The sequence below is a fragment of the Mugil cephalus genome, chromosome 3, assembly GCF_022458985.1.
Source record: "Mugil cephalus isolate CIBA_MC_2020 chromosome 3, CIBA_Mcephalus_1.1, whole genome shotgun sequence".
Lineage (NCBI taxonomy): Eukaryota > Metazoa > Chordata > Actinopteri > Mugiliformes > Mugilidae > Mugil > Mugil cephalus.
In genome coordinates this window covers 22,724,653-22,749,777 of record NC_061772.1, presented here as the reverse complement: position 1 = coordinate 22,749,777, position 25,125 = coordinate 22,724,653, and the positions used below count along the sequence as shown (strand labels likewise).

The following is a 25,125-nucleotide window of genomic DNA, read 5'->3' as shown; positions in this document are numbered from 1 at the left end:
TGTGTGTGTCTGCCTTGTGACCAGCTGAAGTTGTCCTGTTACTGCCTCCTTCGCTCGCCTCTATTGCTGTCTTTGTGTTTGTAACAACTCGAAACAACACTACAACACTAACCCTAAAGATTCTTCGTTTATGTGTGAAGTTTAATTTATTCAATGAATAATGTTTCCAATTACACACCTGTGTTACCCCGTTCAAAATGTACACTGCAAGGTATGCTGAATCACCTTCCTGATGTTTCTTTCACATAAACTGAAGATATTTAGTGCAGGACTGTTGTATTAGAATGCATTCACTTTCACTAGTGACCCTAATGAACTGACAGAATAAATACAAAATTGCATTTGTGACTTCTCAACTAGTGGCTATAACAAGTCATGCAACCCAGTCTGGGTCATTTCATGTCATATTGTCATTGTTTTACCATTGGTAGAAGTAATTTCACTCACTCCCACAGTGTAAAGAAGTTTCAGTCTAGTACTATGGCTAAAAATGTGATTCTTGAGATGTTATTCTTTGTCCACTGTGCAAAGAGTCTGGCATCGATTCTGTCTTAAGAGACTCAAACGTTTGGGGACTCTATGACATATACTGTAAGATCAATGTATGATCACATTCAGCTTAGAACAATAGAAAGTGAGCCAGTGCCTGACATGTTACCGGGGCTGTTTATTCAGTGTTTCTATCCCTTTAGCCAGTTGTCTTCTCAAATAAGGCAAAAATGTCCTTGTTGGCTAATGGAAAAAGTATGCCAGAAACGCAAGAAATTCTAACAGGGGTGCAAGGGTGAAATCATTTTTCGGAGGGGCTGGAGGCCTGCGAAAAGAGGAAGATAAGTATTATAGTGTACAATGATACACTCAGCTTCTCTCATTATCAATTTAAACACATTAATACACTTTTTGCTGCTATAGATATTTTAACCATGTCTCTTGGATACTGGGTAATATGACTAAAGCAACATACTCTCAATACGTAATATTTACATGTTTTCATTTGGTTGGTGCCTTTGTCCAACAAAACATACAAATGAAATACAATGACCTACAAAATGCAGATGGCACTGGTAATGGTCTATGGCCAGCACTTCTGGGCCAAACTTAGAATAACCTGTGAAATATTTTTACCACATGTAACATGTAATCTCATCTGAGCATAAAAAGGAAGACACACCTAATATGCATTTCTGCAAAGGATTTATATATAAATATAAGGCATCAAGTAGCACAGCACGGAGACAGTCAAAAGCAGGAAAAAAAAGGTAAATAAGCAGAGACATGAAATAAGGTTTTCTGTTTTCTTACAATGGTATTCTGTAAGTAATAATACAACTATCTGTTACGTAACATATGAATAAATATATGAGGTTTAAGTTTGTGGGAACAAACACACAGTAGGCTCCTTGAACTCTCTCTGCGTGTTTGTAAAAAGTGTTGACAATATCAGGCTGTCTGGCTAATTCCAATTTGCCAAAAAACTAAACACAAGCCAACATTTACTTTATTGATAACAGCCTGACAAAACCCCAGTGATTAAGCCCCACAACAAGAACTCTGTGTAAAACTGTTGTGTCCCCGCAGCATCCAACCACCAGCCATTGCAGATTCAAGCCAAATTCATTAAGTGCCCCATTTAGCTCAATGAAGCCCTGTGTTTTTTTCATGAAGTTAATATGCTTGGTGTGTTTGAGCCTCACATGTTTTTATCTTTACCTCCTGCTGCTTGAAAGCTCTCACACATTTTTTTTTATGATGAAACTGGAATGTAAAGTGTTGTACCTTGATGAGCCATGGCATTTTATTAGCACACCCTTCTTTGGTCTATTTTTTGAAAACATGTTGTGAAGGGATTTTAATACAGTAGTATAATTATTATTGTAAATCAACCTTCATCCCAGCTGCACGCAGACAGAAACATGGAGAGAGACGGGGCGAATGTGACAAAGAGGAGATGGCAGTGAAGCAAAGAAAACAGGACAGAGAGGGTAATGTTGAGACTGCAATAATGAAAAACTCATCTGGAAGCGTTTTGTGTCAAAGAGGAAAGCACAGTGGTTCTGAAAATAGTCATGACAGCAATCTCCTAGAGCACAGACTGTTATCTGATGTATTAATTTCAGATAATTATTTAAATACAGATCTCCTGTGATACCACACTGCTGCTGGAAGTTATTAAGATCAATCCTGATATTTAACTTTCCATCCCCTAATGACAGTTTTCCACAACAAATAAGGAAACAAAACTCACAATGCATTACTACAAATTGCTGCCCTAGTTGCTGTGTGTAAAAAAAAGAATGCATAAGTGCATTAAATCTGTTGTAAAAATGACATGGAGCGAGTGCAAAGATGCTGAAACTGCTGTGATGTGATGACTTTCTGCTGTTTTTTGCTAGAAATGTAGCAGGTGTTTGGTTTATTGACGTTTAAATAATGTCAAGCTTTGAAGATAAGAATAAATGAGAGCTTTAGTTTGTTTTTTAAACAGTAAGTGTGAATATTGTCTACAATGTCCATACAACACATTATTAGATGAAAAATACATTCAGACACAGTCACTGCTGTTTTTATGTTTTCTTTTTGTCACTACATCAGCCATTACAATTTGATTTGTGTAATCATAATCTGTAATGTTTGCATTATCGCCCATTTGTCTATAGGACACTGGCAATTAAATACACGTATGTATCGTCTGCATAACTAACATGCCACCGTGTAGTTTGTCCAAGTGGGAGCTGATTAAAGGATAGAGTTGAGACAATCCTGGAAAACTATATATAATGTCGGAACTAGATAAGATAGAAGTTGATGGATGCAATTCATTTAATTGATATTTGTACATATTAGTGATAATTTAGTATAATACTTATCAATAACAAACTTTTAAAATCAGTACACATACCCACAAATGTGAAATTTTAGAATCAAACCAATATGCAGTTAATACTAAAACAGAAATGTGGTATGGAGTTTGTCATTCATATTTTTTTTTTTTTTTCCAGTAGGCATGTTTTCCAATAAACAATTTACCTCAGCAAACAACTGTACCATGAATGTTACAGGACCAGACGGGTTCACCAAAACACAGTTATTTCATGTGGTTGTGACCACAGCCATTTAACCTAGCATGAATTGGCAGTGAAGTTAAAAAAAAAAAAATGATGCCAAAATAGAAGTAACAAATGAGTTACAACAACCACTTAAAATTACCTTTTACCACCCACTGTGTTGGTAAGTTTTGCACGGATCTGGTCAAAAATCAAAGTACAAGTGTGTGTACCAAAATTTCAAATTTCTATCTCTTTTGAATCCCAAACTCAGTGTCTCTGTAGAAAAAAATCTATGGAGACAACTAAGTCACACAGACACAAACCACAATTGAAACATGAGTAAAATGTGGTATTTCTCTCTTCATGAAAAAATATTTAGGCATCCAATGAATCACAGAGAATCGCATGTCTATATTCATCTAATCTAAACTAATCTAATCCCATTTTAGTTTTGTTTTAATTTGGTCAACAGCCTCTGAAAAATTACAGGGTGCAAAACTGACATATTTATTCCACATAAAGCAGCTGGTTACTTTTCTTCATTTATGCTTCAGATTATAAACATGAACTTAACTAGAGGTTATGTAAACCGTCCACTGTTTTGACTCGGAAACTCAAAAGTGCTTATTTTAGAGACTCTTTCTCCTTTAAAGTCACTAAGGTAGAGCGTGCTTTTATAAGCAAGGCTCTGCTTTTTATGATACATGAGCAGATACGGTGAGTAGTTAAGACTGTGATCCCTAACAGCTGTTGAGGCATTAGATGGGATCAGAGTAGTCCCCTGACAGTGAAGCACAACGCCAGTTCACATTCTCTAACAAGGCTGATTACACCGACCTTAGCGCAGTGTAACTGCCTACAACATGAAGTGTGTCTTTCAACAAAGCAGCAAAGTAAAATGGAAAACCTTTGATATACACTGTATTTTTCCACCATGGCTTGCAGCCACGCTGAGCTGTCATTAAATCCTCGATTTGTACAGTGATACCTTTGTCACTGTGAAAATAAGAAGGATGCTCTGCAACTAATATACAGTTTGCAAAGGATGGAGAAGCACTGTTTGATGGAATAGTCTCTGTTTGCATATATACAATTGATTAAAGTTTGAACTGATGATTATATTAGATTTGTCACTTTGATACAGACTAGCTACATTATCTGATGAGGTTTGGACTGTACTTCTATGCACTGAACATTCATTTATTCATGTTTTTGTGTTGCCTTTGAATGCTCAACGTGCTCTGTAATTGCCCCTTGGGGACAAATAAAGTTATTTGTATCTTGAATCTAGAGATAAAAGCTACTAATGGACTTCAAACAAATCCATCAGTGCGATGTTAGCATCAGGGTTGGCTCAATCTGTCTGATTTGGCACATTTTCACTTTGGCACAAACCTTATTCTCACACCTCAGTCTAGGCAGAGGCAGCAAGAACATTATCAGCTGTGGCCATGTGTCACTTTTTTACAGCACTAACACTCGGTGTGTCAGCCAGAGCAAGGGAGAGACTCTTCAAAGAGCCGAGCAAAGCGACAGTGTGTGAACTGTATCCGTACTGTGATAGCCCGAGTACTGCAAAGCCTGCTGCCACAGACAAAGGTTCGCTCTTTCTCTTGACAAAGGTTCGCTGACTTAAGTGGTGAGTACAGCCCTAAATGCTTGAAACCCGTTGCTGTTTTAGTGAACACAAAAATTTCGTTTTGCGCTCATATGATTTCTATGAGGAATTTCAACAAAGCATCTGTTCTGTTCCTGTACAACATCTCTTATTTGGTAAAATTTCCACGTCATTAAAACTTTTAATAGTGTTTGTGTACGAGCATGCAGTGTGTGTACGAGTGTGCGTGTTTGTAAGCTACAGTTATTTATAGTTGGAGTTAATGTTGTGAGGCTCCATCCCAAGAGATCCCCAATTATCATGGAATTTAGAAAGCAAAAGCTAAACCCAAACAGTCTAAAACAGTGCTAAGAATAGAGTGACCTTAGAGATGATCCATTCTCCCAACATAAATGCAGCCATCTCACTAGAAGACAGGGTAAAGAGCACAGAAAGAGTGAGACACGGAGGCTCTTCTCTCCAGGAATGCTTTTAGAGTGTTGAGAGCAGATATTGTGTACAGGCAGATGGCTTTGCAGTAATAGTGGAAACTATCATAAACTGTGGAAATAAGAGGTTCCTGAGATGCAACAGAGGAATAAATCAAAAAGCAATATTCTTGTCCTTCAATCGAAGGACTGGAAACAACTCATCAAACAACTGATGATCTGTTGAACCATCAGACAATAAAGTAAAGATCCATAGAAAACTGAATCTGGTTCAGAAACACGAAGCATAGATAACTAAGTTGTGTGGACCCACCACGTCCTACAAATTGCTTAAAAAGGCAAATCTATTCAAAACAGTTGCTTACTGGTGCAGTTGAATGGTACAATTGTGGGGATTATATAATAAAATCTTCAACAGCAATGAGACCAACTGGTCTTAATATCGCTGAACTTTATCCCATGTAAAGTTCCCAGGCACACATCAAGACCCTGAAACTAGAGCCGATGCTTAATCTGAATTTGTAATTGGAAAGGGAACGGAGAGCTCATGGTGAGCCTTCACATTTGCGTGTTACACTGTAATCATTTAAACCCTTGCAGACTGCACTGGTTCCAGTAACATTCACCATAACATTCAACAATGGGAATCAATTAAAAAGAGTTGTAAGATTTTAAATGTTGGCCTCAGTTCATCACAACAACAGCAAATCACTCAAAGAGAGCAGGAGAGAGATGGGAGTGAATGCATTCAGTCATTGAGATTTAAAGAGGCTCACTCACGCAGGTCTAGTGTGCCTGCCTCACGGCCACTGCACTTCCGATGCTACTGTAAACTCCAGACAGTGCTGGGCCTTTGATCCTTGAATGGCAGCAGGCAGCCATTCAGCTTGTAAAACCAAACGACCTGCAAACACACGCATGTTTGCAAGTGCACAGATGCTTGCACACACATTAACACACGATTAAAGTAGTAAATTCTGATTACAATGTTTATATACTTTATGCGGCATGTCAACTAACACACAGGTTGCAGGTCTCAATTTCCAGAAATACCAATAACTAAGCAGTGTTATGATGTTCTTGTTGGACCGGTGCTTTATTTGACAATTTCACTTCCTTTGAACTAATGTTACAACTGCTACTAATATGGCTACAACTCCTAAGAATAAAAAAAATAAAATAGGAGTTGCAGTCCTATAATAGATTTTACAAGGAACAAGTATTTCCATTACCTACATGACTACAGGGAACAAGAAAAATAAACGAAAAGACAAAGACAGCTAAAAATATAGTCTCAATGAGCAGCGAGTGCTTAAGCAATAAAAACATTTTCTGCAACTAAAGAGATAGATGATTTGTTAGAAGTACATATGACAGGTTTTATGTCAAAGTAATGGGTAAGTCCATACAACTTTGAAACACAAAGTGAGAGGGTGTAATATGCTGAGGAAAATTTGTAGGCTGCCAAGTCCACAACTTCCTTTTCCCCCCTCTACTCATCATGTAAGGTCAATGATGCTGCTTTTGACCTGTGAAGCTGTCAGTGGCTGCATGCAGCTATTAAAGGTGCTCCAGCTGCATCCCCAGCTACCTAAATGTACACCTTTACATTTACACATTTTGGTTTTCAGTTACAGCAGCAAAGCAGTTACACATGCTCTCACATGTGAGAACAAGGGTCAGTGGTTCAACAATTACTTGTCTAGTGATTGATACTCACCATTCTTCCAACATTCAAACCTCATACCGAACACCCTGAAATGGTTAGAAAGTGGATGATTAGTAGAACTTGAAGTGACTTTTTCCTAAGAAGTTAATAGTTTGAATGGTCAGACATGCAGATATCCTTTAAAAAAGAAGTTTTAGAGGAGATCTTCCACCATTCCTTCTTGTCAGGCTGTGAAAAGTCCTCTTGAGACATGTCCTACTCTTACTAAAGCCCCTTTCACGCTGCACAAAAAAAGTGTGAAAGGGTTGACCCGGCATTTTGACCCAGGATTTTATCGTCTCGGCTCGACTGCAGTGTGAACAGGCATCCCACGTCGACCCACTAATTCACACCATGACGTTGATGTAACTGCAAAGTTTTGGTCTACTTCTGTAAGATCAGTCTTCCTGTTGGTCTCCCGAGACCAATATCTGAAGGACAGAGATTATCGTCCATTTATTTAATCAAACAAATCAAACGTGTTGTTACACGATTGTTAATGGAAGCGCATAGGTGAAATGGCCCTACATTATGTTCAGGAAATCGCACAGATCGGGGAATGCATAGAAATATGGCCCACTTTTTTTCAATCAATCAATTTCAATCAATCATGGCACCGCACGGGCAAGACCGTGAGATTTAAGAAGTGTTAAGCTCTCCCTAGGCTAGTGCATACAGTGTATGGACATAGCTACATGACATCTCTCAAGGATGATCTAGGTTTGCAACAGAGATGGACATACTATCATAACCTTCACTGGGAGACATTACGATTTTCTCTCTTTCAGTTAGTCGTTGTCAAATTTAAGTAAGGAGCCTGATTTTACAGAGCAGTAAGATTCATCCACACTCTTTCTTCTGAAAATATGTTAATTTGTTCACTCATTTACTGCAGCCAGAATTTAATTGGAAAGAACTGTTATTGAACTTCATGCAACACCTTGTGCTTTGAGACAGACCAGAAAGATGGTTTATTCATACCCCCAGGGTCATACTCAACACTCTTTCTGGAACCACGTCTGTAGAAATACAGATACAAAGTTAAGGGTCAGTCCTTCATGATACTTTGTGGTACTTAATAGTACCTTTGCCTCTAAAATGACATGTTACTACTTACCAAAACAGATTCTTTCAGAACATGAACACATGCTCACATTTCCAACAATGCACCAAGGTCACACCTGGAAGCCCTGTTTAAAGAACAAAGTTGTGCCCTTCTCAGTGGACCATACCTGGTGCTAACTGGCCGAGACCACTCGGTTCCTGGGATCAGGCAAACTCATTTGACATTAAAAGTGGCAATTTATGATTATTTATGGTCCTGTAAAATAAGTCAACCAAGAAAGAAAAAAAAATATTTCAGTTTGTCCATATGTGTCAATACAAATTATATTTCTGTTAAGATTAAGGCATTACTTTATGAAAATATAAAATTTAGCAATAATTTTACGGTCTATGTTTAGTGGTAGCCTGAATTGACATGTTTCACAATGTCTACTTAGCCTATGCATTCAAAAGACCAGAGAGTCTCTCGGGTGACAGAATGACACCTAATAGATCAGGTCTTTACGACCACAAGTTTGGAGATGAGAAGGAGACCTGCTGCGGCCAGTAGACCCTCTCTCTCAGGCCTGCAACCCTGACCTCCCCAGGGGAGCGCGTCATTAGGGCCCATATAAACTTTTGAAGTAGTGAGTCCAAGGAAAGGCCAGGTATGTAAGGCAATAAATTGCGACTAAATACTAACACGAAAAGTGAAAGAGGGCACGACCCCTGTCACAAAGATGACTATTTCCTAGCAGTTATGTCTTCTGTTTTTCTCCCTTTGGATGGATACCTGCCAGCCATAAGTTATTGCTTCCCACTATTACGCTCAATAAGAATGAGAACCAAAGGACCCCTTTGATGTTTTTTTTACTTGAGTCAATAAATCCATTCCAATGATTTAGTGCAGTCAAGTAAAACCACTAATTAATTCTGACATTTAAAATGATAGGAAAGAATTTCTTTAAAGCTCTGTCAGTGGAGCAAATAATGATCAGTGAAGTGAATGTGAGTCATTATTAACGCACACAGCCAATTTAAGTAGAAAAAAGGAATTGTAGTAAGTTCTGCAAGGGTAAGTGTGCATGCAAGTGTTCGTAAAGTACTTGGGAGAGCATACCAGGGAGAACCCAGTATTCCAAGAGTTTATAGCTCCCTCTCATGTCTGGTGGGTGAGTGACACTGAGAGGCAGGCAGAGGGTGTTTCTCTATTGCATCTCGACCAGGGACAGCTGACTGGTTGGGATCTAATTGCTCTCAAGTGAGGTCAGCAGGAGGCATTTATCTAAGCGGAGTGCACAGCGACAGTGGAAGATGAACAGAGCCAGCCAGCCAGAATCAAGGAAACCTACATGGGAATTCGCAGGAGCTCCCAGCTCTCGCTTAGCTTCACTTCAATATTGGGCTTGGTTTACAACTGAGACTACAGCTTCAGACCTACAAATTAAGTTTCTTGCTGAAAAAGAATACACCTCTGCCAGCTCCTGTCGAGACTCAGAGCAAATGTAAGTCATTACGGAACTTTTTAACAAGAAAAGCAGTATATTATGTTTGTTTTTGTATAACGTGGAGATTACCATAGACTTCACAGACCGCAGACTCGTGAAGCAATCCGACATTATTGATGCAAAATTTCACACTTTTGGGTCCATGACAGCGAGGCATACCTCCGTCAGTATACCTAGCAGTAAATTTCAATTTACTATATGTTTCTATTGATACAGAAAACTAGCAGCTACCTGTAAATTTATGGGAGCTCCACGACAGAACTGGACGCATTTTTAACTTGTAACTTCGACTGTTCTCTTTTCTTAGTGACACCCTCCAAAACATTTCTTGAGCTGGATTATGATGGCCCTTGTTGGAGTATGGTCTCAAGGCGATGGAGAAATCAACACGCACTGTCACTGAGGACTAAAGAGGGACATCAACTTGTGATATCACCAGCCATCCTCTGCCTGAGAGCTCGCACCAGCCAGCATCAACAGCCTTCACTTAGTCTCTTCCACAACTACCCCTATTTCTACATCCCATCAGATCCCATATGACCCGGGGGTCATAAGTCACAGGTCCAGGGGGCGCTGGGCTGAGGGATAGCGCGCAGATCTCTATTTCAGTATGTTGTTCATTGATCCCCACTGCATTGTATTATAATGCGCAAATGGATGCTGACATGGAACCTTCAAAATCTGTTCTCGGGACTCTACCTGCATGCAATTTTTCTGTTTGGCAGTGTGTGTGTGGTCTACAGTGACTGCACTCCAGAGCAACTTGCTGCCATCATGAACTGCTCCAAACATGAGCGCCACACCAGGAACTATGATTATATGGAAGGAGGAGATGTGCGCATCCGACAGCTATTCAGCCGAACACAGTGGTTCCTAACGATTGATGACTCTGGCAACATCAATGGGACTCAAGATCCCACCAACTGCTACAGTAAGGATCACTCTTTTTGTGTAGTTATAGTGCGCAAGGTGACGCTTTTGTGTATTAATAGTAAAAAACATGACTAATTTGCCAGAATATCTGGGTCCTTGAGGTTCAGCTTGACATCTTTCCACTGAGTCAGTAAAACAAAATTTGGCTTATTGATTGAGGTGACAGAATTACTGAGTCGTGTGTCTCTGTTAGAGCAGCCAAAGTGACAGACATAAAGTGAAGTAGGTGGAGGCTTTAGCTTGTTAAACTACAACGTTGTCTAAATACAGGCTATAATTAAGTAAACTGAAGGGACCTGGAGACTTACCAGGTCCCAGGTGACCTCAGACTCACACCTACACAGACCTACATTTGCTCAGCCTGATTTATTCTCTCATAAATATACAGCATCAGAATGAGATATTAGGATGACGTACAAGCAAGAATGTCCCGCAGAAGAACTGCTAATTGATTAACAAATGTCACATTTTATTTGCTGGTCAATGTAACTGCACATTAACTCAGTGGTTTGATCAAATCGATGCTCTGGAGAAAACATTTTCGAAAGTTGTTGTTTTGAGACACTGCTGAGTGTCTCTGTCATGGTGGGGATGTTTTAAGTTGTTATCATTTCCTCCAATCTGACAGTGCGGCCGTGTCTGGAATGTTGGCTTGAAAGACAGATGCCTCATGGAAAAGACTGTTGTGCAACAATTGGCAATGAAAACAAGAGAAATTGATACACCCATATGTGGCCATGGATCGCACGCTAAAAGCAAGCACAAATTTAACCAATAATGCTTTGACTAGATTAGTCTGGTGCAGATGTACTGTATATGTAATAAATCAGTGGTTAATACTTTAGACTGCAGTGAACAATAGGTCCTTAAAAGCTGATTGCCTGAAGGGTTTTTTTTCTCTTTTTTTTCCCCCCTTTTTGTTTGATTCAAAAAGAGAAAGCACAAAAGAAGAAACCCAAATGAGAAACTTGGAGCGGTCTTATTTTTGGCCTCCACATTCCATGTGTCTATAACAAAAATATTGGCCTACTTTCAGTGAACTTTGTTTTCAAACTTTTACTTTGATTAAAAATCAAAAAGTCTTGAACATTTTCAGTAAATGCAATATGGAGACAACCTAATGCCGATACAAAGCATCATAGGGTATATTTGGACTGCCAGTTCCCAGTTTCTAGAGCAAAATTTGCTCTGAATGCGAAAACAAATCCTCACATGAAAAAATCCTGTCAGGTTAAAACAACGGATATTTAGTTCTAGCTAAATAGTGGAGACATACGTTTGTTTGAGTCTAAGTGAAAGACGACAACATGTGAACATATAGATTAACTGTTGAATGAAGTCACAGAAGAAGAACCACATCAGCCAGAAAAAATAATAATAATTCAAAGACAACTTATATAAAAAGAAAGTATGTTTTAGTCTGGTTGTCACTAAGTCACTGCTGTTCTATCATGGATCCAATGTCAGGTGTAGCCAGATAACAGAGACACTCACGTCATCTGTATCCACAAATAAATTCAGTGTAATTATGTGAATGTCATCTTAAATATGGCATATCTGATAAAGATATATAATATTTTTGCAGTTTTGGCTTTGAGAAAAAACTGAAAAGACCTCACGTGTTGTCATATTGCGTAATTTAAAAGGTATTTAGTTTGAGTCAGTCAATATGAATCCCCAATTGCCGAATAATTGCAGTTCCTGGAAGGCTATCTGTAGCATCCTGACCCATGAGTGTAAACATTGCTCAGAGAAAGACGATTTGAGAATTGCACACATAAGCAGCGAGTAATTGCCAGTCTGTTAAAGCTGAGGGTGGTTTGCAATGCTATCCAAGTTAGAGCAAAAATGTTAACAGCATGTCAACATGTGTGCATGTGCGTGTGGAAATCTACACTTCCGACCAAAGTACAGACAGGGTGGAACAGAAAAGAAGGCCTAAATACACATGAGCAATCATTTAAAGTGCAGTAATGATAGTTTAATATCAACTGCATACAGAAAACAAACAGCATTTCGAGTTTGTTAGATATCGGTCATCTGTCTGTGATCTATTGAAAACACTCAAACGCAGCATGGCCAGTGTCAGTCTGAAAGGTTTTAATAGACTCCCTCTTTGCCTGTCAAAGATTTTCTGTAATTTGTACAAATGAACAAATGTTGGGTATTTTTTAACTTCTTTAACCTTTAACTTATCGAATAATAATAAGTGATCTGTGAATAAATGATTAGGTAAAATGCACTTCTTTCAAATCATACCTGAACCATTTTTTTGGACATGTGAAACATCTCTACACAATACTTGAAAATCCTGCTCTTAGGGAATATTTTTCTGTGGACACAGAGTTTGCTGTTTAGTTTCAATGTTTATTCCAGCCTTTCACCATTGCACACTGTGGCTTGTTCTTTTGTCTTTTCAAACCAACTTTTACATTCATTGTAGTTCAGCACAAAGCTAAATACTAATGGCTTTAGTGGGGTATAATTCACTGCATACAGTCAAATGTACAATTTTCACAAAATCACAAACCAAAACAGTCAAGTAAAAGTGTTTTTCCCTCTCCAACAGATTTTAAGAGCAGGCTGGAAACGTAGCGTGCAAAGCATATGCAAGGGGGTAGTTTTCTCAATCCCAGGGGAGAGAGGCCTAATCTGTCTCCCATATGTGCAATGGCATAGGTTGTGGTTTGTGTAATGGCCACCCAGGCCAGTTAACAAGGCTTGAATAAAGCCAGAGAGACCACAGACTGATTAATCGCAGGAACTTCCATCTTGTTTGTTAATGAAGATGAATGTTGACTGCAATGTGGAGCTGGAGTGAGCCCTGGATGTTGACAGGGTCTTATCTGTCCTGTAATATGTCTCATTTTACTGCCTGACTGTCTGGCAGGTATCCTGGAGATCAGGACAGTGTCTGAGGGGGGCATACTTGCTATCAAAGGCGTGAAGAGCCAGTACTATATCTGTATGAACAAGGCTGGACAGCTGCAAAGCAAGGTAATATTATTCTTCTGAGAGAAAAGTCACATGCTGTTTTTCAGACTGCATGGTATTAATGGTTTGCTGTGTTTCCATTTGCAGAGGATCTACAATGAAAACTGCAACTTCAAGGAGGTTTTTCTAGAAAACTACTTCAATGCTTATTCCTCTGCAAAGTGGACTAAAAATGGCAAGGAAATGTTCATAGCCCTGTCTCAGAAGGGAAGGCCACTACGGGGGAAGAAGACCAGGAGGGAGCATGTAGCATCTCACTTCATCCCTATGAAATGCAGGGAGGAGGAGAGGAGAGTGGACTGAAAAAGCAAAGGACTTACTTGCTAATCGTGTATGATTTCAGCCACATATTATATATGTTAACAGACACATGTAAACTCATTACCAACACTCCACTCTCCTCCAGTTGTAAACTAGCTGTGTAATGTTTATAATACGTTGCCATTTTCATAGTAGAAAGCAACAAGTATGAGATGAACACATTAAAGTAGTTTGTCCATCCTCGAATAAGATGTTGAAAATATGGAAATACCACTAAAGCTACTCAATGTAATTGTTATATTGAATTAAATGCTATAAAACAGTTAAATGTTATCACATAAAATAGTACTACACACAGTCAGGACTATTCTTTTCCAGAGATGATCTACACTTAGCCAGATGGCAACCTGTATGATCAACAGAAGGTCCAGAATAGGCTGAAGCAAGCTGGACTTGTCTTTTTTCATGGTGCTCAGAGCACATAAAACAGAGACACAATAAATTACAACACTATATTTAGCGGAAAAACAAATAGCGTACATAGGACGATCGATTTGTGAATGATCTGTTTTGGATCTGTCTGTCGTTCCTGCATTGACGACCGCTCTCTGGTCAAATGCACTGTAGCTGCTCACTGACTCCCTTTTCATTATTAATGTGTGATTTTGAAATTTTTGAAATAGTAAAAATATTGTGCTGCTGCTGAAAAGATATACAGATTATAATACGACGTGAACAACATAATAAATGTGTATGCTATGCAAAGCCTTTACCCCAGTGTGAAGAATTTTAGATTTACACATTACATATTTATTTTGACACAAACTTTCTTTACTTTCAAAGTCAGACTTTTGTTATGCATGACAAAGATTTATTTTATCACATATTATCATGTTTCAATCTTAAAGTCCAACTCTATCTTCATCATGTAACTGCAGTGTCCCAGTACTGGCTATAACATTACAGAACTTCATCATTTATGTTATTTGTTTTCTTTATACAGCACAGGTAAGGATTAACCCTTTATAGGGCAAGGAACTATGTAACTTCAGCAAACCTTTTAAATTGCATCTCTGTGCCTCTCAGATGATGTTTAGAAGCGTGTGGTTTTCACAGCTTTTTAGCCAATCAGGAAAGATCAAGGCAACACGCTCAGGTCAAATCAGAGTCAAAAGTGGTCTGCAAGATCCACCTCTGCATTAACAATGAGCATATCTGCTTTATTAGGTACCACGAAGGTGTGGTGTAATGTTGTCTAATGTGATAATGTTAATGTTGACAAGTGCCTAAATCAGTACATATGTTATAATGATCTAAATACACGTTTACACTTGTTTATCACTTAAGCAAGGAACTATATATAGTAAATTTACTCATTTTTAATTTCTCCACGAAAAAAAAAATTTCCAGTGCATCCCAGAGATACCTGATCAGTTGGGGATCTTTGGAGTTGTGTCATTGCTATGGGGAGGGGGGGCCTGGTCTGGTCTTGGTAGGTGCTATATATTTATGTAGCATCCACACTAATGCCAGGCCCTAAGGTTTCCCAGCAGAACACAATATTGTCACAAAATGGTCAATGTTATTCACTTCACCTGCACTGGAACAAGCATGATCCACAGAGGCCCCTCCCCTCAACCCATAGAACCAAAAGTCCCCCACTAACAATCTGTTTCCAGACACCACAGGACACCTTCAACTGCTCTTGAGACACAAGAAAGACCTGCACAATATTAGGAAGGTGGTCATAATGCTATGGCTGATCAGTGTATTAAATCTTGCTTTATACAACTTTGTCAAGAAAAACTGGATGTGAGCCATGTCTTTATTCTACCACTGATGAATCTATGAAGTCAAGCAGTAAGTTAAGACGAAGACGAAGATGAAGAGAGATGTAATTAAATTCAGTACGCCCTCAATAACTAAATATATACAAACATGAACGTGTTGTTCAAATATTTGAATATCTACAATCAACATTATGCTGGAGCCTGTCCCAGCTGTCACTTGGCGAGAGGCGGGGTTCACCCTGGACAGGTCCCCAGTCTATCGTACGGCTAACACAGAGACAAACTACCACGCATGGAGAATTCAGAATAACCAAGCTAACGAGCATGTCTTTAGACGGTGGGAGGAAGCCAGAACACCTGCAGAGAACCCACGAAGACACAAGAAGAACATGCAAACTCCACAGAGAAAGGCCGATGGATGCAGATGGATTCGAACCCACAACCACCTTCTGGCTGTGGGGCATCCGTGCTAACCACCACACCACTGTGCTGCCTGTGCTTTAAGATGATTAAATACGTAATACAAGGGGATTTGGGAAAACTCTGATGTCCTTGGACATGATGTAAGATCACTCAAACTGATAAAGCTGGCCTAGAAACAAGTTATGATGGAAGATAAAAATACATCAACATGGTCAAATGTTGCATTCATTCCGTCTGAGTTTATACCGTATTGAGTAAAACTCGAGTCTTGTCAGAGCAGAGAAATATTGCAGACATTTTGGCAGGGTGCCTGCACCATGTGTTTATGCATATAAGCACGTGCAGGCACACAAACGCACACCACCGTAGAGCACGAGTGTTACCTTTTGCCCGGGTTCACATCTGGATTGGAGAACCCCTGTCAGATAAAGACAGTCAAATTGAGAAAGCAAACCTCTGAAATACGTTTGACCCAAACAACATCTGACCAAGGTGAAGGCTTCTGCCAAGTCACGCAAAGTTAGTCTTAGCAGATAATTTGTAACATGCTCAAAATGTAAACACATTTCAGACTCAAGGCTGTGTATTCCCACCAGGACGGGGCGAAGCTGAAGCCAGCGAGAATGAAATGAAAGAGAACTGTCGCAGACGTGAAGCCGTAGATTTCCAAGAAATAAGACGCAGCATAGGCACATCAAAAACATGAATTGTTACAGCTTGCAAGATATTCCAACACTAACAGGTTCTGTTTAATAAAATGCTCTGCAAGTAATAAATCCTTAAAAACTTCATTAATATTTTTTTTTAAAAGACGATGAAATGTAAAATATACGACCTAACTCTTGGCAGCTATGACATAGATTTAATTTAAAATATATTGCCTTGTAACATTGCCACTGAATATTTTCGAGTGGATTGTTTAAACACTGTGTCTAAATGGTTTTTATTGTGTCTTATTAACTGACAGCACTCCAGTAGTGGTTTAAAGCACACCACAAAATGTAATTTTACAAGTTATATCAGACTAATGTTAACTGTCCACTTCTTTATTTCCTTTATTTCCAAAATAAAGCAACAGTTTAGAGCTACTGTGCAGTTTGATTGACCTCCTGGGAAGAATAATGACTCTGTAACAATGATTCACTATCCATCGCATTGCTTCAGAACAGCAGTAACAAATTTGCATTTTTCGTGGAAGCATAAACAAAAAAGTCCACATGTGTCCTATATTACAAGCTACATTTGCAGACAAAGGAAACGTCCACAAGAAGGATGAAGTCTACACTAGCAGCCCAGAAAGGGGGAGGATGAGAAAGAAAGGCAAGTGGAGGGAAACAGGGAGAGAGGCCTCGGAGTCTCGTGCGAGGCAGAGAGGTGGTCTTGGGGCAGCGGGAGAAAGGGGAGGCCCCAAGGGGTAGAGCGAACACGCAGCTGAACTTGATACATTTCAGGGCCATAAACCTTCATTTCCCCAGAGGAAATCTGTTGTTATGCAACTGAGGGGATTCTGCCCCCCCACCCCTCCAGAAAAATACAAGAAATTTGTCAAAGAGGGACGGTTGCTCACCACATAATTACACTATTTTTTTTTTTACTGACAGTGAATTTAGTCAACACATAGAAGAACACTGTAGAAACCAAAAAAGTAAAGTATTTGGCACTGTTAGCTTTAGGCTGTTTAACTCTTTCACACAGGAAACGATTGTGGACCACCAACTAATAAAATGATAACCCTTCAAAATTAAAGTAAAGCCAAATTATAACATCGCATGACTAAATACTAAGGCTTGATGTCCACAATTCCACATGATTAGAGTTTAAACATGAACATTAGAAAATGGTCCAGTTTTTTTACCTGTCCCAAAAGGCTTGAAATGTGATTAAATTATGTGACGTTTTCAAGTGAGGAAATCAGAACTTGTATTCTGTCCACAATAATTTGACATTTTGAGTGTACTAACTTCTGTTGTCTTTGTTGGGTTTTAGATTAATTTCACTGCAGAGTAGCTTTTTAATCTGATGCTACAGAACCCTTTTTTATTTCATAGTTTGACAACAGCTTCCTCTCTGAAACTCTATCACTCAAATATAGTTCAATCTTCAGGGTCACATTTTTAAAATCTGTAAAGGACCATATACGTTGTGCGTGTTAGTATGTTTGTTAAAGTTGCAAAACTCTGACCTTTAATGTTTCTTTATCTTTATAGGGATTATTACTTGCTCCATGTGCAGCTTGTGTGGATTACAGCTATTGAGTCACCATCTCTTAACTCTGCATGCACAAATGTGTTTCATTACTGGCACAAAATACACATTTTAATGATCGAAGAAGTGAGAGAGGTCAGTCAACATGCAGTCATGCACTTGGTGTATCAGTACTTAGAGTTTTAACTTGGTTTTAAGTTTTTTCCAAGAACTGGGTTGAGCTTTAGGACATTATCTTGATAAACTGTATTCACAAAAGGGTATTGTAGGTATTTTTATCTCTCACCATGAATGAGGGCTCTCCTCTTTCATCTCCAGCAGCTGTACAAAATCAACTTCCATTCCTGCACAGCCATAAAACTTTTGACCTTCATACCTGGAAAAATAAACCATGCAACTGATCAGAAACTCACTCTGTCAGTGTGAGAAGAATCACAGGTACAGTTAGAAATATTTGGACAGTCTTCAAGATTTAGGCTCTGCATGCCAACACATTAGATTTTGAAATGAAACAACTGAGATGCAATGGAAGAGCAGACCTTCATTTATACATTTAATTCAAGTGGTTAAACAAAAATACCTTATGAAACATTAAGGAATAAAAATAAATTTTTAAACAAAGTCTCCTCATTCCAGGGGCTCAAAAGTAATTAGTTCATTACCATGAACAAAATATTCACTTTATTAAGTATTGTTAAGAATCTTTTGCAGGCAGTGACTCCCTGAAGTCTGGAATCCATGGACACTACCAAAGGCTGGGTTTCCTGCTTCGTGATGCTTTGCCAGGCCTTTACTGCAGCTGTCTTCATTTGTTGGTTGTTTGTGGGTCTTTCTGAAGTTCTGAATGAAATGTGTTCTGGGTTGGCTTGAAGTCTGGTGATTGACTCAGACATTGCAGACTATTCCACTTCTTAGCCTTAAACTCCTGGGTTGGTTTTATAGTATGTTTTGGGTTATTGTCTATTGGTACTGTTGAGCACTGCCCAATAAATTGTTACATTTGGCAGAATCTAAGCAGATAATATATATCCCTATATGCCTTAGAATTTATCTTCTGTCATATCATCAATAAATACTAGTGACTCAGTACCGTTGGAGCCCTGCAAGCCCATGCATCACACTGCGTCCACCATGTTTTACAGAAGATGTGGTATGCTTTGGATCATCAGCTGTTCCAAGCCTTCAGCATACTTTCTTCTGCCCAATATTCTGGTAGAGGTTTATCTTAGTTTCATCTATCCAAAGAATGCTGTTCCAGAACTGGGCTGCTGAGTTTCCTTTGTTTTAATCTAGCCTTTCTATGACTGATGAATGGTTTGCACCTTGTGGTGAACCCTCTGTATTTACTGTCACAAATTCTTCTGTTCATTATAGACCTAGATAGTGATACACCTACTTCCTGGAGAGTGTTCTTCACTTGGTAGGATATTGTGAAGGAGTTTTTCTTCACCATGGAAAGGGTCCTATGATCATCCACCACTGCTGTCGTCCATAGATGTCCAGGTGTTTTTGAGTTCCTGAGCTCACCAGTTAATTATGAGGATTAACGAGGGAGTAGTCCACGGAGCCCATGATATAGTGTTTGAGTCAATAGTCCAGTTATTTTTTGTCCCTAGAAAAAGAGGCAGCAACATATTAAAGAGTTTCAGTTCCTAAACCCTTCGATCCAATTTGGACGGAAATACCATCATATTACAGGTGAGAGTCTGCACTTTAAGTTCATATTGTTAAGTTCATATTGATTATTAACTATATATTTAACATGTTTTGGTATACAGCTTAGATCAGTGTCAGTGTCTAAATATATGTGAACGTAACTGTATGTATCATGAGTGTCTGGTTATCAGAGGTCCAGACATTCACCAGGTATTTCTTGAAGCTGTCAACCAGCTGTTCATTTTGAATAAAATACTATACTGACTGCTTGGCTCAGGCTGCAAAGGGTACACCTGAAAGGCAACAAATCACATAATTTCTATATCTTTTATTTGTCTGACAGTATTTAGAATTGGCAAAAACATGTGATACAGATGAAAACTATATTAGACAATTTTTTTTTCTTTATATGCAGATTTGCAGATGAAATATTTGTGATTGATATTACATTAAAAGGTTATAGACAAAACATCAGAGAAGTGTTTGTAACCTAAGGCTCTTATACATATGTAATGTAAGGTAGGTGTAGTGTGTATAATAGGATTAATAAAGATAAACTCTTATTTACTAATGCAGTTATCAAACTAACATACCACACAACACACATATTGAACATTTCTGTTATCACAGGCAGGCTTGCACAACAATATGACTGCAAGATTAGTTCAAGGAAAACTGGTGTAAAATATTTATGTGCATTTGTCTTGTCTCCAAGCCAGATGCACTTGGTGTGATGAAAAACTGAATTTATCATGCCAGGTTTTAAAGATACCTGATCTCTCACACGTTTTATGAAAAGAATAATAATAATTGTATTCAGACTTTCGTGGCAAACAGATGTTGAATTTGGCGAAGTAACTTTAAAGGGCAGCACTGTCTGTACTAAAACTGCTAGAAAAGCATCCAGAGCACAGAGTAAGAGCAAATTGTTAGGAAATTTGACTAAGAAAATTGTTACGAGGTTTGACTAATTTCCGACTAAATTGATTTAAACGACGATAATTAATGGATAAAACAGGTAGTTACATGGGAAAGTAAAGGTTTAGGCCAGGGCCGTACTTTAAATAATTAATTTTAAAAAACTCTGCCTGTATTTTTCTGTCATTTTAACAGCATTACAACATTTAATGGGTAATTTATTTTATTTCTTAATGGTTTTTTAAGATGATAAACGGTGCAACTGTTGTTTATGTAATAGCTGACGTTAGTTAGCTAGGCAGTACCAGAATTATAATTAATTGCTTCGAGTCAACAAATAACCTAACTCTAAAGTTGCATTTTATTTAACTGGTAAGTCAAGTTTCGTTCGCTTTAATTAAGATCAGTAACTTATACTTCGCCTTTTGTACATTAATTCACATTAGCTGTATACGAGTACCTGCTGCGAAGGTCATCCGGGGTTCGATGCCTAGCAACGGTTGTCTAACCAACAGGCGTTCGGTGCCTAGCAACGGTTGTCTCACCAGCACACTTCCATTTCCTCCACTCGGTCTGTTACTTCCGGCGTAGAAGAAGACGTGCAGGCTAGTGTCCATGTTTACTTCTGGTACGCGTATTTCTGTTAAATTCAGCGAGTGGACTCAGCGATTTTAACAAAACATCGCCGTCTGTTTTCAGTTTTATCTTCGCTATCCCGTATAGTCTGTGTGTTTTGTCTCTGCTAACGTTTGTTGCGTCAGTTACAGATGTTGACCAAATACCATGCTTGCTAACAGGAGCTAGCTTCGGTACAATGAATGAGGGCGCATAAATCTGGGACAGATGTGTGGAGATTATTGTCTTCCGTTAGATCTCTTCCGTTAATATGCTAGAAAGATGTTTCTGCTCCTTTCACATGCAGTCCTCAGGTTTCACGCGCTGGCATGTTCACCGTGCTCCCATCCCATGTTTGTCGGGCAGTTTTTGCAGTCTGTGCAAAAAGTCTCGCCCCTTTTTATATCGTATTTCCTACTTTGTCTTTGATTATCGAAGATAACTCGTCAGACTCAGTGAATCTGCTCATACTGTGACAGTATTTTCAGTCTGAATGTCACTGCTCTCATCTTCATCTAATGTGAAGACCATCATGATTACTTTAACAAAATGAGTTCGGAAAATGACATCACTAATGATAATAAAGTTTATATCCGTCAAATAAAGAAAACAAGAACAATATATATATATATATATCAAGTAACCATATTAAAGTCCAAGAAATGTTAGTTAGTGTTCAACAATCTGTGTGTAAGTACTAAATTTGCAGACATACAGAGCATATAGTAAGGACTACCCAGCCTCTTTTTTTTTTTGTTAATAATATTTTTATTTGGAAAGGCAAACTTCCATCACATACATTTATTACAGCCTTAGTTATTCTAGAACAGAAAAACAGAAGGATGCAGGAAATTTAAGTGATTATGTCTGTACTGCCCTTCCACGATCTTATTTTGCCACTAATTATTCCAGAAGAAGCAATAACAAACAAAACAGAACAGGGGAGCGCACCACCTCATGCAATTGAAATATCACATAAAAAGAGAATAGGTTCACACAAAATACAAGTACAGTCAAATAAAATCAGATCTGGTTGGTTTTACATACTTAGTCCATTTGGTCCAGATCTTTTTTCAACTTTGAGGAAAAAATATATCTTCTCCATAACATAAATCTTAGACAATTACAATCCATTCATCAATGTTGGGTGGTTTTATTTTTAACCATTTCCTCATGACGGATTTCTTACTCGCTGTCAATACTATAGCCAGCAGTTTTTTTTTTGTCTTTGATGTTCCATGCTTCAACAATAGAGTTCTCAAATACAAAGTTTGGTACTTAAACGTAATGTTTACATGAAATACCTTTTTTATGTGTTTGTGGATCTCTTCCCAGTAAGGTCTTATTGCCTGGCAGTCCCAAAAAATATGAAAGAGGTTGGCTCCATTAGACCCACAAAGCCTCCAACAAGCGTCCCCGTTGCCTTGATGTCTTTTCTGAATGAATGTGACAAAGAAATCTTGTGATGTTCCTCCTGCTCCTGTGTGATCGTTACCTTTACTTAATTTTCTGTCTTCTTTATGAGTTCTGTATTCTCTTGTTTAGAGTATAGCATTATATAATTTGGGGATAATTTTGTTGCCTGATCTGAGATACCTGAAACTTGTGATATGACCTAGATTTTGCATGGGATTCTGGTTATCTTACTTAACTGAAATGCATCATTCATGCTACATCAAATGATGTATCTGAAAAAAGACTCATTTTTAACCTTTTGAATGACAACTCTGAGCTCGATAGATGGCTTTTCCCGGTTATTGCAGCCCTATTTATGTAAGTGTTGGATTATTTATGTCTGCTAATATTGGGATCATTTGTTTTGTCATTCTTGTTCAGCTGTGAACGCAGGGCCTAAGTACTGCCAACTTTTAAAGCGCAAGCATGAGCGGCCTGGATCAGAACCAGCATCTCTATCCTAGTTGCCGTGACAAAACAACAGTCTGTAGTGATTCATCAGACACCCATGATCTTGCCAAGCAACCTCTCCAAGGTCTGAAATTGGCATCACATGCGGTGCTGGAGGAAGCACAGAAGAAAGGCAGGTTGAAGTGCTCGAAATGCGGAGGATCAAGGATGTTCTTCTGCTACACATGCTGCACATTAGTGGGTGTCAGTCTGCAAGAAATCCCTGTGATCAAGGTCAGTAAGAGGTTGGGACTCACTTGATTGTTCTTTTGGTAGGGCCTTCGGGTTGCTTTATGTAAAACTATATTCGCATGTTGTAGTTGACTCTGTACTTGACATTCTGTATGTTGTGCTCAGCTTCCTGTGAAGATAGACATCATAAAGCATCCTAATGAGACAGATGGCAAGAGCACTGCAATCCATGCCAAGATACTCGCTCCCGGCGACGTCACCATATACACTTACCCCTGCATACCTGAGTTTGAAAAGGACAAGGTTAGTTGTTGCTTAACGTGGGCGACTTCAATATTTTTCGACTTCATTATTTTTCTTTGACAATATAAATGCAGCCTTGTGAAGCTAATGTTTTGGCTTTAACTAAGCAATCTATTCATCATTCATTCACCAGCCTATTATTTGTCGATACGTTTATGAACTGTTGGGTCTGTGAAAACAGAAGAGACGAGACAATGTGCCCACTCAGCAATCTCGTGTCACGTGTTCACTTATCAAAAATCAATTTACCATCACATGTACAGTACAAAGAAAAGCCGGCATTAGCCATGGTTAACAAACTGTTCTAAAATGAACAAATATATGAGTTGTAATACATTCAGATGTTAAAGCTTGTTAGCATTTTCATATTTTATGCGTGACAAGTTTAGATTTCCCAGTACTAGCTGTATCAGATTCTGTAATTTCAGTTTAGTGCACAAGCCATGTATGTTTATTTTAATATATTTTTCCCTCATCTGTTTTACCCTATTCATCTGTCATCTATTTTGATCTTGTGTTTTCACTTTTTCAACTTTATTTCACTGTTTTCAAACTGTATAACTCCCTTTCATTGCTCCCTATGTTTAGCCGTATATAAATCACTGTGCTGCAGAGGCATATATCTTAATTTGTGCACTCTGGTCTTGATTTGTATCGGTGGTTTTCCACTCCGTCTCTGTGCCCTCTCCAGGTGGTGTTGGTGTTTCCTGGGCCAGGGGCTGTCTCAGTTCAAGACATGATGCAGTGTTTACGTGACAGGAGTAACAGCCGAACACGCGACTCCTCTGATGAACCCTGCATCAAGAGGCTGAGAAGTGAAGGAGTTCAGGGTGCCACACACACCGCAGAGAACCCAGATGAAGCAAAGGGCTCGGAGTCAAAGGTTCATCCCCTGCAGAGGGTGGTTTTCATTGACAGCACATGGAACCAGACCAACAAGATCAGCACTGACGAGCGACTGCAAGGTAATCATGAAAAATTGCGTTTGTGCGGGTTTTTGAAGACTTCTGGTGATTACACGCGGCAACTTTACTTCACCCACATCACTGTTTAACGTGGGCTCATTATTCATTTATTTTTTTTGTTACTGACTCGGGTTCTCCCTCCAGATTTGCTGCAAGTAGAGCTGAAGATGAGAAAAACATGTTTCTGGCGGCGTCAGAAGGGAAAGCCGGACACTTACCTTGCTACTATTGAGGCCATTTATTATTTCCTCAAAGACTTCCATGAGCATTGCCTTACTCCGGGGTACGACGGAGAATACGACAACCTTCTCTTCTTCTACTCCTACCTCCACACGGTTATCAACAAAGCCAAGACTTCTGCTGGAAAATGCTAAGAAATACTGAACTTTTGGTGAAGAAACTGAAGCCCTACTATGCCCTGTTTTACGTCTTTGCTGTAATGGTTTTGTTTTTTTAAGGGGTACTACGGCATCATCTTGTGTTAAAGTCTGCAATAAAACAATTAAAGGTTTGATACATGAATGAACTCAAGATGTACATCACTCTAAAATCAGAATCCTACAAACACAAACGTCTTGACCTCAGATTCAAAGTTACTGATTTAGAAAGGAG

At 38.8% G+C, this 25,125-nt stretch overlaps 2 protein-coding genes and 1 long non-coding RNA gene across 4 annotated transcripts; 2 read left to right on the top strand and 1 right to left on the bottom strand.

Moving 5' to 3' along the window:
• Positions 1–669: 669 nt before the first annotated feature.
• Positions 670–21,111, bottom strand: LOC125005106. The gene is made up of 4 exons (XR_007112419.1): positions 20,994–21,111; positions 19,356–19,571; positions 18,246–18,335; positions 670–814 (listed from the first exon to the last, which is right to left on the bottom strand). It is a non-coding gene; the product is annotated as an uncharacterized LOC125005106 (long non-coding RNA).
• Positions 4,544–14,313, top strand: fgf7 (fibroblast growth factor 7). 2 transcript variants are annotated; one of them, XM_047580103.1, is made up of 4 exons: positions 4,544–4,686; positions 9,661–10,284; positions 13,177–13,283; positions 13,368–14,313. In XM_047580103.1, exons 2-4 carry the CDS (start codon positions 9,999–10,001, stop codon positions 13,581–13,583), a joined length of 609 nt encoding a protein of 202 aa, XP_047436059.1. In that variant the 5' UTR covers positions 4,544–4,686; positions 9,661–9,998; the 3' UTR covers positions 13,584–14,313. The 2 variants fall into 2 exon arrangements, with proteins under 2 accessions (XP_047436059.1, XP_047436058.1); XM_047580102.1 differs by lacking the exon at positions 4,544–4,686 and adding an exon at positions 9,112–9,350.
• On the top strand, positions 21,022–25,039 carry dtwd1 (DTW domain containing 1). The gene is made up of 5 exons (XM_047580101.1): positions 21,022–21,161; positions 22,985–23,287; positions 23,411–23,548; positions 24,240–24,513; positions 24,658–25,039. The coding sequence occupies exons 2-5, from the start codon at positions 23,030–23,032 to the stop codon at positions 24,885–24,887; spliced, it is 900 nt and encodes a 299-aa protein (XP_047436057.1). The 5' UTR covers positions 21,022–21,161; positions 22,985–23,029; the 3' UTR covers positions 24,888–25,039.
• Positions 25,040–25,125: the final 86 nt, after the last annotated feature.

Coding starts and splice junctions, on each gene's coding strand:
- fgf7 (XM_047580103.1), top strand. CDS start 9,999: ATGCGCAAATGGATGCTGACATGGAACCTTCAAAATCTGTTCTCGGGA. Junction 10,285..13,176: donor AGATCCCACCAACTGCTACA/GTAAGGATCACT, acceptor ACTGTCTGGCAG/GTATCCTGGAGATCAGGACA. Junction 13,284..13,367: donor CTGGACAGCTGCAAAGCAAG/GTAATATTATTC, acceptor TTCCATTTGCAG/AGGATCTACAATGAAAACTG.
- dtwd1 (XM_047580101.1), top strand. CDS start 23,030: ATGAGCGGCCTGGATCAGAACCAGCATCTCTATCCTAGTTGCCGTGAC. Junction 23,288..23,410: donor AAGAAATCCCTGTGATCAAG/GTCAGTAAGAGG, acceptor TGTTGTGCTCAG/CTTCCTGTGAAGATAGACAT. Junction 24,514..24,657: donor CACTGACGAGCGACTGCAAG/GTAATCATGAAA, acceptor TTCTCCCTCCAG/ATTTGCTGCAAGTAGAGCTG.